At 40.4% G+C, this 11,557-nt stretch overlaps 1 protein-coding gene across 2 annotated transcripts; it reads left to right on the top strand.

Moving 5' to 3' along the window:
- Positions 1 to 348: 348 nt before the first annotated feature.
- On the top strand, positions 349 to 6,131 carry LOC143853000 (uncharacterized). 2 transcript variants are annotated; one of them, XM_077362693.1, is made up of 2 exons: positions 349 to 784; positions 4,270 to 6,131. In XM_077362693.1, the coding sequence occupies exons 1-2, from the start codon at positions 763 to 765 to the stop codon at positions 5,937 to 5,939; spliced, it is 1,692 nt and encodes a 563-aa protein (XP_077218808.1). In that variant the 5' UTR covers positions 349 to 762; the 3' UTR covers positions 5,940 to 6,131. The 2 variants fall into 2 exon arrangements, with proteins under 2 accessions (XP_077218808.1, XP_077218809.1); XM_077362694.1 differs by having other exon boundaries at positions 352 to 784; positions 4,265 to 6,131.
- The last annotated feature ends 5,426 nt before the right edge of the window (positions 6,132 to 11,557 follow it).

Genomic DNA, 11,557 nt, shown 5'->3' with positions numbered 1-11,557 from the left:
TCCCACAATGACAAACTTTTTTTTTTTTTTGACATTAACATAGTAAGACTTACCAACTCTAAGAGAAGAAAGTTGGTACAAACTTAATGAAAGACAAACCTTAACAACACATGACATTTTTTTTTCGATACAGATGAACTGGCACTGAAAATATGAGTAGTACACCTTCTTCCATGATGTCAATGACTTGGGGTTCAACCCAGATATATGTGTAGACACCCCATTTTGTTTTGTTTTAATCAACAAATAAATTAGTGTGTTAAATCCATGTGAGAACCCCCTCTATCATTGATTTATATGTTTTAGGTCATTAATATCTTGATCTGACTTTACGGATCATCAATCGGGACAAAATAAGCTAGGGTCACTTCATAGCCCGGACCCTGATTCCATTCCGAGACCCGATTTCCGTAAATCGTTAGATCAATGGCAGATCATGACCTGGGTCTAACCATCCAAAACCACCTAACCTCTCCTCTCATCCTAACCATTCAAACCTCACCTAACCTCACCTAACCTCTCCTCCCATCATAACCATCCAAACCTCACCTAACCTCACCTAACCTCACCTAACATCACCTAACCTCACCTAACCTTACCTAACCTCACCTAACCTCACCTAACCTCCTATCCCATTCTCCTATAAATACCCTCTCATCTCACCAAAGAAAGGAAGGAAAAAAAAGAAAAGAGGAGAGAACCCCTCTCTTAGAAAATTCAAGCCCTCTCTCTAGACCAAATCCCTCTTCTCCATAAGTTTGCATGGAATATCGTCTACAAAAAGGTATGTCTTTTGGAATTTTATTTTCTTTTCTATATTTGTAGGATTGAGTGTTGTTTTGCGTATATTTTGGTTGATGTCATGTTTAATTTTGTACTAGTTTGGCCTTGGTCATGTTCTCACTTATGCTAAATATAATTAATGTGTCAGGGTCATTAGAACCTATTTGCAATGGGATGTTGAAATCATTGGCTTGTTAGGGAATTTAGATTTCTTTTGGGAAAACAATTCATTAAAAATTTTGAACATTTACAAGAAAGAAAACTTGAATTTTACATGAATTATCAAAACCCATTTAATTTGGCTTACAAAACCTCCATCTTTCAATTGATAACAACAGCCCCCACTCCAATTTGATAACAACAGCCCCCACTCAATCTCAAGAACCCAATATCCATACCCCACCTTGCCAAGTAGATAAAAACAACCCCTTTTTCAAACATCCCATTTGAATCTAATCTCAGGCCCATTCAAGCCATTTTTCATATTCACCGTCTTTTAATCACTAAAAAAATAAGAACTATCAAAAGAAAACATGGGGGTGCCAATATCATTCCCGTCATAGTGCTAGCTGTTAGACTTTAAACAGATTTTTCGACCTCTAAACAACAGAATCGTGGGAAATGGTTAACTACAAAGTCGTAGATATTTTCGTGCCGTTTCCAACGAGTATTCGTGCTAGATCAGACAGCGAGCGGTTAAAAAGTTAAGTCCAAAATGGTTGCGGCACACCTTTAGGCATTTCCAGTTTAATGTTGCTGTCCTTTTGTTTGCAACACAAATTCGAACCTCTAAATCACAGATTTACAAACAATGGAGAACTACAAAGTTGTAGCCCTATAAAAGATCTTTCTAACGCATGTTTGTACGTTGAATTTGGCCAAGCGGTTAAAGAGTTACGACAGTTTTAGTGGGCTGCATTTGTCAGATCTTTTAATGGTCAATGGTTTGTCGAATTTGTGCAATTGTCAAAACTTGGTTGTGTTAACGTCATTTTCCAAACCAAAATCGAAAGACATTAATCTAAAGTACATCCAACCTAAAATTAACAAAACTAAAATTCACCCATTTAAAATCCACTGATAAAAATCCGTTAAAAGCCATTAACCAAAAGACCACTAAAAATTTCAAATGAAACTAAAACCTTCTAAATAAACAACTTTAAAAGCTACCAAACACACTAAATACCTTCAGATAATAAAAGCTTCAAGAAAACTCTAAAAGTTTCCACAAACCCAAAAGAATTCGAGATTCCCAAGAGCCGGTGGATTCAAAATTCCTTTAGGGACCCTTAGAGCCCAATTTAGGAACACCGGTGTCGTGTCGTGTCCTAAGTTTTAGGGAGTCTTAGGTTTTAGGGAGTCCTAGAGTTAGGAGTCAAGCCTCATCACGGACGTTTGCTATGTATAGCAACCGTGCCATAGGTCTAGTTACACTAGTCACCCAATCTTTCCCTAGGACAAGCCTAGTAAAACTAGGATGTAGGCAAACCTGCATTAGTCTAAGGGACCATTTGCATTTAGATGAGAATCATATAGCATCTTAGATGAAATCCTAAGATAATAAAATCCTCAACTTGAATTAAATAACTTCTCCTAAAACTGTTGAAACAGTCAATCCCGTCTAGGTCGGTGTCTTAGTTGAGTTAGGCATATGTAACTTAGCTTAGGTGCACCGAACTACGTCGACTCTGATCCCAGTGAGGCTTGGGTACGTAGGCAGCTTGGATGTCTGATGGCATACCACCCGCGAGTCGGCACCACAAACAAATTGTGGTGTTTTGTATATTAATTTTCTTGTAAATGCTTAATCAAATCACTTAGGACTTTCCATGAAATTAGAATTTTAGGAGAACTTTCACTTAGATTGAATCCAGACAAATTAATAAATCAAGATACACATTTAGGATTCACATTGAAATTAGATCATAGGATGCATGTCACTTAGTTCGCACATTAACATAGAGTTGAATGAGCCATTTAAAATAAATTTAAAAGAGTTAGCTTTTGGAATCGAAGACCGATTATCGGGCAAGAATGGTGCATGTGGTGGATAACTCCCCATACCTTCCATTCTCGTAACCAGGTAGCGAGTCTAGATTTCTGGTTAATTACGAGTCCTAGATCCCACATCTAGGTGGCGACTCTGTCAGTCTCTTTCGTGTGGAATTCGGATTGCCTTAGTGATCCCAAGTTCACAGGAAAGATTAATTCAAATCAATAATAAAATGCACACGCCAATCGCGTGGATACGAGAGACCAAGAGAGAGAGAGCGGCGGCTCGCGCCCCACACCCCTCTCGCGGGATCAGGGTACCACAGTTTGGCGACTCTGCTGGGGACCACCTAACTTCATTAAAATTTCAAAAGATAATTCATTTGAATTTAATTTAACTGGCTCATAAAAACTCTATACTTGTTAGATTAGTTTGTCTTGTTTTATTTTCTCTCATCACATTTTACTCGAACTTAATTTAACAAAACCTGAAGGCATCATAGATTGCGCGAACTTATTGCACACACTTACATCACTTGCATCTAAACCCTTGCATCTCACATTCACACACGTCCTATTTTAGGAACCCGGAGTGTTATCTAGCATGGTTGACTGGGATTTCATCACCTGGTGCCTCTGTGCTAGAGAAGCATTCCACCCTTAGCCTAGTACCTTTATGGTGCGTAAACGGATCTATTGTTCACGTACTGATACGCCGGACACTGGTACAGTATATCGAACATGGATTCGCGCTAAGGGAACTCTTGGCCTTACCCCTAGATTAACCCACACATGCATGTAGTATACGAACACATGTGCATCACATGTGTGAGCCTAGTTTAGGATATCCTACCCATTTGTGTCTAGATTAGACCGTAGTCCATCTTCCAATGGCTACGATCGGTCCTAGGTACACAAACAAAGTCATGAGTTGAGATCCTATCTCCACTCCGCTAGATTAGGATTAGGGTTGATGCCTTCAGGTAACACTGATAAAATGTGTGAAGAATAAAAACTTTCCCTTTGGGGTTAGGATATAAATCCCATCATTTCCAAAGATCTCATAGGATTAGTCATTCATGATCTATCCGTTGAAAGTAATCCTATGCAATCTCATCTTTTGATCATGTGTCTATCATTCGTCTTTTGTGGGATTCGATTGTGTCTTCATTGGCGGAAATTGTGTCTCAATCATTTGATCGTGCAATCTTGATGATCCAATCTTGCCTGTACCCTTGATCTCTTCCTCCTCTAGGGGCTACCTTTTTCAAGAATATTTCTGCTAAATCCTTCAGAGTTTACTCTCATAATCCTTGAACTAAGGGCATTCCCCTATGCGAATCTGTCATCATTGTCATGTCTTGGTCCTTTAGGATTCATTCTATTATCCCAATTACTTGCTTAAATGTGTAATATTTTTCAGTCATTGAGAAGAAACACTCCATGAATGTCAAGCTCATATACCTCGTGTTCATTATTTCCATGACAGAGCAGTAAACACCATAGCTAACCCTGCTACTCCTTGGGTTCGGATTTCTTCACGGTTAAAGAGAAAATCTGTCTCTCCGCCACCTTCCCTGAGAATCCCAGCATCTCCTTCTTTCTCAACCTCATCTTCGCCAATGGCAGACAACCAAGATGGTCTTCCACCCGCTGCCATTATCGATACTCTTACCTTGATTCTCCAGCAGCTTCAAGAACTCAAAGAAGAGAACCGAGTTATCAAGGCCCAGCTTTCTGAAAAGTTGGGGCCATCGTTGTCCAAAGATAAAGGGTCCATGCACCATACAGTTACTTCAGCCGCACCTGCCCAGCCAGTGTTCATTCCTATCCCTGACAAAACTGAAGAAGATTTTGAAAAAGAGCAGTACAGCGAAAATCGCAGCAGGCCTTCTCAGTCCATGGTTGATAAAGTAGTTATGGAGAAATTAGAAAGTCTTACCAGGAAGGTTCAGGACATTCAGTTTCAAGACCAAGGTGGTTTCAATCCGAGTGATCTCACACTGTTCCCAGAAATCCGTCTCCCAGCCAATTTTCAAATGCCGGACTTTGATAAATATGATGGTGTGGGTTGTCCAATCACACATTTGCAAATGTTCACCATCATGTGTCAGCCTCAAGGCTTATCTTCTGAGCAAATGGCTCAATTGTTCCCGGTTTCCCTGACCAAGGTTGCCAGGAGGTGGTTCATGGTCTTGGACAAGACTCGTTACAAGACATGGAAGGATATCGGCGAGCAATTCATCAGGCAGTTCAAATATGATGATGGTACAGAAATCACTAGAAAGGATTTGGAAAGGACCAAGCAAGACTCGAGGGAGTCCTTCCTAATTTTTGTGAAAAGATGGAGGAGAACAGCAGCGCAGATGATGGAGCGCCCTTCTGAGGAAGAGCAGGTCCAAATAATCATGAAAAATATTTCCCCCCAGCTCCAGTATCACATGTCGTTGCAGTATTATCCGGACTTCAAACACTTTATCGTGGCAGGCACCCAAATAGAGGAGGCTATGGCTCAAGGTGTGTTCAACCGAAGTAACCCGAATACCAGAGAATTCAGGAAGCCTCCATCAGCTGAAATTAATAACCTTTCCCGCTCCAAGCCTCAGCCTTCAAAACCTCAGAACCCCATGGTGATGGATTATACCCAACTTGCTGTCGCACCTCGGCCACAGGCCCAGACAGAATTTACCCCTCTCCCTCTTCCACCATCTGAGATACTCAAGGAGTGTCTAGCCTCAGGTCGCATAATCCTGCCCGACATTAGGGCTCTTCCCAATCCTTTACCAGCAAATTGGCGAACAGATCAACACTGCGAATACCATAGAAATTCCGGCCATCTCACTGATAATTGCATCGCCCTAAAATTCAGGATCCAGAGGTTGCTCGACAACAAAGATCTTGTGTTCGAGCCAAAACCCGATAACTCATTACCTGGTCATGCAAACCCTGCTGATGCTGTTAATGCTATAACCATAGGGGACCCAAAATTTGATCCTCTCACTCTTATCTGTGCCTTAGAACCTACCTTTGAAACGTCTGGGTCGGAACCTTTTGAAGAAGAGGAAGATGCAGACAGTGGAGATGTTCTAGTAGCTGCTATCCCGATACGAGCCAGCCTTCGCCGAGCCTTCAACGCCAAACGGTTGCAGCAGTTAAAGTTTTAGTCACTTACTATTTTATGTTGAGTCAGTCATCATGGTCAGTATAATTGTTGAGTCCGGTCTTACAGTTCAAGGTCAATGCCTAGTCCAGGCAAGTTATCTTCTGTTTCTCTTTAGAGTTGTGAATCCTGAGCATGTTCAGGATAGGTCGTCAAATGTAATAGCTTTTCTTTAAATAAAAATTTCAGTTCCAAATCCTTAATGTAATTCACTTGTGTCTGTTTCTTAAGTATGCTTCTGATCTTAAAGTAAGACTCCCTCCTCAAATGAGAACAAAATTGACGAAACTCCACTTGAGTCAGCAATTACTTGAACAAGAGGAGGAGCGCCAATCCCAACCTTTCAAAGATGAAATTGAAATGATAAACATTGGCACTGAAACTTTGATTCAGTGAATACCGATTGAAAATACATTACCCTCTGAAGAGTGTGAAGAATTATTTCAAGAATAAGAAGATTGTCTAGAAAAGCTACAACCAATACCAGGGGCAAGACATGGATGGAAAGCTCAAAGAAAATGAAGAAAGTGAGAAGATATATGCTATACAAGGGGCATAGAGTGGAAACAACTTTCATATTTTCAATCAATGACCTTGGTTCTCAAATTCATAACATAAAGCCAACAAATTCAAGATAAGAAGTTCAAGAGCAAGCATTGAAAAGTGATCATCAGATATCAAGAGTACGAATCCATAGATGGAGGATGTCAAAGAACAAGTTTCGCTCTATGAAAGTCTAAAGCACGCTTTAGAATCTTGGAAAAAGAAGATCCATTATCTCTTACCTGGAAATGCCGTCAAACTCCGTGAAAAAAAAAACAACAAAAAAAGAAAAAGAAAAAAAGAAAAAAATAATCACTACCAGACGGACTCTAGTAACCCAGATCGATTCCCAATCTGAACATCGAAAGGCCTCATTTGGCCGATTAAATCCCAAAATCAGAACCCAATGTCAAAAGAATACCGGTTTGCAAACCCTTCGAGCCTGAATAAAATTTTCTTGAAAACCCATCAAAGCAGGGGCATTTCCCCGAACTACGCGAGACCTGATCCCTATACTGGGGTACGTAGGCAACTCGGTTGAACCGAGTTCGGTCGATTCAAAAAGGAAAAGAAATTCAATCCTTTCAAAAAAAAAAAGAGAGGGACAAGTTCCAAAAGAAGAGAAGTTAATTGTTCCAGAAAGAAAAGAAAAAAGGAAAAAAAAATCAAACAATTTATCTTCAAACTAGGGGCATTCGCCCTGAACTACACACGACCTGATTCCTACCTTGGGATATGTAGGCGACCTGTTCACAGGTTCGGTCGAAATCTTTGTTGAGCCTTAAGCCATTCTTTGAAAAGCCCTATCCTACCTATAAAAGTCCTTCTGGTGTTCAGAACTAATGAGCTAGGTCCTGAGATACAATAAAAAAATGAAATGATGATGAATAAGAAAAATAACGGAGTTTGAAGATCTGCTAGACTGAAAACCTGAAAGGGCGGTCTAGGCAAAATTTAAGATCATTCCCCTGCTAAGTTGAAAACCCGAAAGGGCGGCTTAGGCAAAAGCTAAGGGGATAGCCTGCTGGATCGAAAACCTAGAAAGGTGGTTCAGGCAAAAGTTAAGGCTAGCGCGGTCCGCCAAGTTAAAAACCCTGAAGAGGTGACTTGGTCACGGTAAGAGAATCAGTATAAGAAGGCAACAGCCGGTATCAAGACTGAAGATCAACTGAAGTTCAAGCAAATTCAAGTGATATCCTCAAAACTGGGGGCATTGAAGCTAAGCAATCTTAGGGGTCGTAATTAAATTCTTGAGGCATTACTGTTTCGAGGAAGAAGTCCGGTGTTTACCAATTGAAAAACTATTCCTTGAAAGGATAGACTTACCAAACAAAATATTAACTAAGTCAGAAGCATCACTATGTTTGTCAGTATAGTCAGTCAATCTTTATTATTCTAAGTTCACTCCTTCAGGGCTGCTCAATCCTTTGAGTAGTGCCTTTCATCTAAGTTTTCTCTTTAGAAAGAGTCAATTGTCGTTCCTATGTCCAAATGATGTAACTGTCTTGGTGAAGGAGGCCAGGCCTAGGCAGCTCCCTGCAATTATACCTGAAAGAGCTCGAGAATTTAGTCAAACAATTTCATTTCAAAGAAGATCAGCTCAGAAAAATTCAGAAGTAGAAACATCAGAAAGCCCAGCTTCCGTAAAAAGATCATACCCCAGGAAGGCACCTTAAGCTTGGAAGAACCTCAGATGCAATGGTGGTTGAGCCAATTTCTCAGAAAGATGAACCATTCAAATTCATAATTCCCTTCCGGTTAGTTATCCTGGTCAAGAAATGTTTATCTAAACACCTGTCAAGAAGCAGATCCCGCTTTTCCATGTTAATATCCAAGAGAGTCGTTGTTCTAAATTACCAATCTCAAATGTCTTGTTCAAGGTTTCAGTTATCAAAATCCCCAGAAGACAAGACCAGCAGTCTCTTTGAGAAAAATCTTGTTGAAGTTTCATAAAAATGTTCCTAATCCATTCTTGCTAGTAATGGTTCTTCGTTCCAAAGGTTTGCCGTTTCATCATTCGTCAAAGTCCTAGTTTCCAACATCTTTGTCGGGCACGATCCATAATATCCCCGATTTCATTGAGTTCAAAAAAATAAAAAATTCATCAAATCCAATCTTACGTCAAATTCAAGTTCATGGAAAATCTCTAAATTCTTCGAGCCCGTTTGTGAACGGTACCTCTTTTCTCGAGCCCATTTGCAAATGGCCTCGTCTTCTCCTTGAGCCCGTTTGTGAACGGTGCCTCATCTCTCGAGTCCATTTGTGAATGGTTTCGTCTTCTCCTTGAGCCCATTTGTGAACGGTGCCTCATTTTCTGAGTTCATTTATGAATGGTCTCATGTCCTCCTTGAGCCCGTTTGTGGACGGTGCCTCATTTCTCAAAAAATCAAAAATTCATCAAATCCAATCCCCAATTCAAAAAATCCAATCCTACGTCAAATTCAAATTCATAAAAATCTCTAAATTTTTCATTGTTGAATTCATCAATCAAAGCTATCTTGTGTCGTCGAGCCCGTTTGTGAACGGTGCCTCATTTCTCGAGCCCATTTGTGAATGGTCTCGTCTTCTCCTTGAGCCCGTTTGCGGACGGTACCTCATTTCCCAAAAATAAAAATTCATCAAATCCAATCCCCGATTCAAACAAATCCAATCTTACGTCAAATTCAAGTTCATGAAAAATCTCATGTCCTCTTTGAGCCCTTCTGTGAAAGGTGCCTCATTTCTCGAGGCCGTTTGTGAATGGTCTCGTCTTCTCCTTGAGCCCGTTTGCGGACGGTACCTCATTTCCCAAAAATAAAAAATTCATCAAAACCAATCCCCGATTCAAACAAACCCAATCTTACGTCAAATTCAAGTTCATGAAAAATCTCATGCCCTCTTTGAGCCCGTTTGTGAACGGTGCCTCTTTTCTCGAGGCCATTTGTGAATGGTCTCATCTTCTCCTTGAGCCCGTTTGCGGACGGTACCTCATTTTCCAAAAATAAAAAAATTTATCAAATCCAAATCCTTAATTAAAAAATAAAAATAAAAATCCATTCCTACGTCAAATTCAAGTTCATAAAAAAATCCCTAAATTCTTCGAGCCCGTTTGTGAACGGTGCCTCATTTCTCGAGTCCATTTGTGAATGGTCTCGTCTTCTCTTCGAACCCGTTTGTGAACAGGTGTCTCATTCTCTGAGTCCATTTGTGAATGGTCTCATCTTCTCCTTGAGCCCGTTTGTGAACGGTGCCTCATTTTCTGAGTCCATTTGTGAATGGTCTCGTGTCCTCTTTGAGCCCGTTTGTGAACGGTGCCTCATTTCTCGAGTCCATTTGTGAATGGTCTTGTCTTCTCCTTGAGCCCGTTTGTGAACGGTGCCTCATTTCTCGAATCCATTTGTGAATGGTCTCGTCTTCTCCTTGAGCCTGTTTGTGAATGGTGCCTCATTTCTCGAGTCCATTTGTGAATGGTCTTGTCTTATCCTTGAGCCCGTTTGTGAATGGTGCCTCTTTTCTCGAATCCATTTGTGAATGGTATCGTCCTCCTTGAGCCCGTTTGTGAACGGTGCCTCATTTCTCGAGTCCATTTGTGAATGGTCTTGTCTTCTCCTTGAGCCCGTTTGTGAACGGTGCCTCTTTTCTCGAATCCATTTGTGAATGGTATCGTCCTCCTTGAGCCCGTTTGTGAACGGTGCCTCATTTCTCGAGTCCATTTGTGAATGGTCTTGTCTTCTCCTTGAGCCCGTTTGTGAACGGTGCCTCTTTTCTCGAGTCCATTTGTGAATGGTTTTCTATCCTCCTTGAGGCCGTTTGTGAACGGTGCCTCATTATCCAAGTCCATTTGGGAATGCTTCTTATCCTCGTTGAACCCGCTTGTGAGCGGCGTCTCATCTCCTTCTAAAAACTGTTTGAGAGCGATCTTTGTCCTTTCCCTTCAGAATCCATTCGAAAATGATATCTCATTCTCTAATTGCCCGTTTGTGAACGGCGCCGCATCGAGTTTTTATTATTATTCAAGTTCTAGGGTTTCATCTAAGGTTTTGCATTATGTTAAGGTGCGTTGTGTCTAGAGAGTCCTTTGTCGATTAAAACTACGCAAAATGGTTCTGTCATTTTTAACTTTGGTATTCAATGACTACGTCATCTCTACCAAAGAGGGGCATCTGTAGACACCCCATTTTGTTTTGTTTTAATCAACAAATAAATTAGTGTGTTAAATCCATGTGAGAACCCCCTCTATCATTGATTTATATGTTTTAGGTCATTAATATCTTGATCTGACTTTACGGATCATCAATCGGGACAAAATAAGCTAGGGTCACTTCATAGCCCGGACCCTGATTCCATTCCGAGACCCGATTTCCGTAAATCGTTAGATCAATGGCAGATCATGACCTGGGTCTAACCATCCAAAACCACCTAACCTCTCCTCTCATCCTAACCATTCAAACCTCACCTAACCTCACCTAACCTCTCCTCCCATCATAACCATCCAAACCTCACCTAACCTCACCTAACCTCACCTAACATCACCTAACCTCACCTAACCTTACCTAACCTCACCTAACCTCACCTAACCTCCTATCCCATTCTCCTATAAATACCCTCTCATCTCACCAAAGAAAGGAAGGAAAAAAAAGAAAAGAGGAGAGAACCCCTCTCTTAGAAAATTCAAGCCCTCTCTCTAGACCAAATCCCTCTTCTCCATAAGTTTGCATGGAATATCGTCTACAAAAAGGTATGTCTTTTGGAATTTTATTTTCTTTTCTATATTTGTAGGATTGAGTGTTGTTTTGCGTATATTTTGGTTGATGTCATGTTTAATTTTGTACTAGTTTGGCCTTGGTCATGTTCTCACTTATGCTAAATATAATTAATGTGTCAGGGTCATTAGAACCTATTTGCAATGGGATGTTGAAATCATTGGCTTGTTAGGGAATTTAGATTTCTTTTGGGAAAACAATTCATTAAAAATTTTGAACATTTACAAGAAAGAAAACTTGAATTTTACATGAATTATCAAAACCCATTTAATTTGGCTTACAAAACCTCCATCTTTCAATTGATAACAACAGCCCCCACTCCAATTTGATAACAACA

The sequence above is a fragment of the Tasmannia lanceolata genome, unplaced genomic scaffold (genome assembly GCF_043159265.1).
Source record: "Tasmannia lanceolata isolate RefF3 unplaced genomic scaffold, GAP_Taslan_0.1 ptg000019l, whole genome shotgun sequence".
Classification (NCBI taxonomy): domain Eukaryota; kingdom Viridiplantae; phylum Streptophyta; class Magnoliopsida; order Canellales; family Winteraceae; genus Tasmannia; species Tasmannia lanceolata.
Note: the sequence above shows the minus strand (reverse complement) of the source record. Positions and strands in the feature narration are given on the sequence as shown.

Coding starts and splice junctions, on each gene's coding strand:
- LOC143853000 (XM_077362693.1), top strand. CDS start 763: ATGGAATATCGTCTACAAAAAG. Junction 785..4,269: donor GGAATATCGTCTACAAAAAG/GTATGTCTTTTG, acceptor ATGACAGAGCAG/TAAACACCATAGCTAACCCT.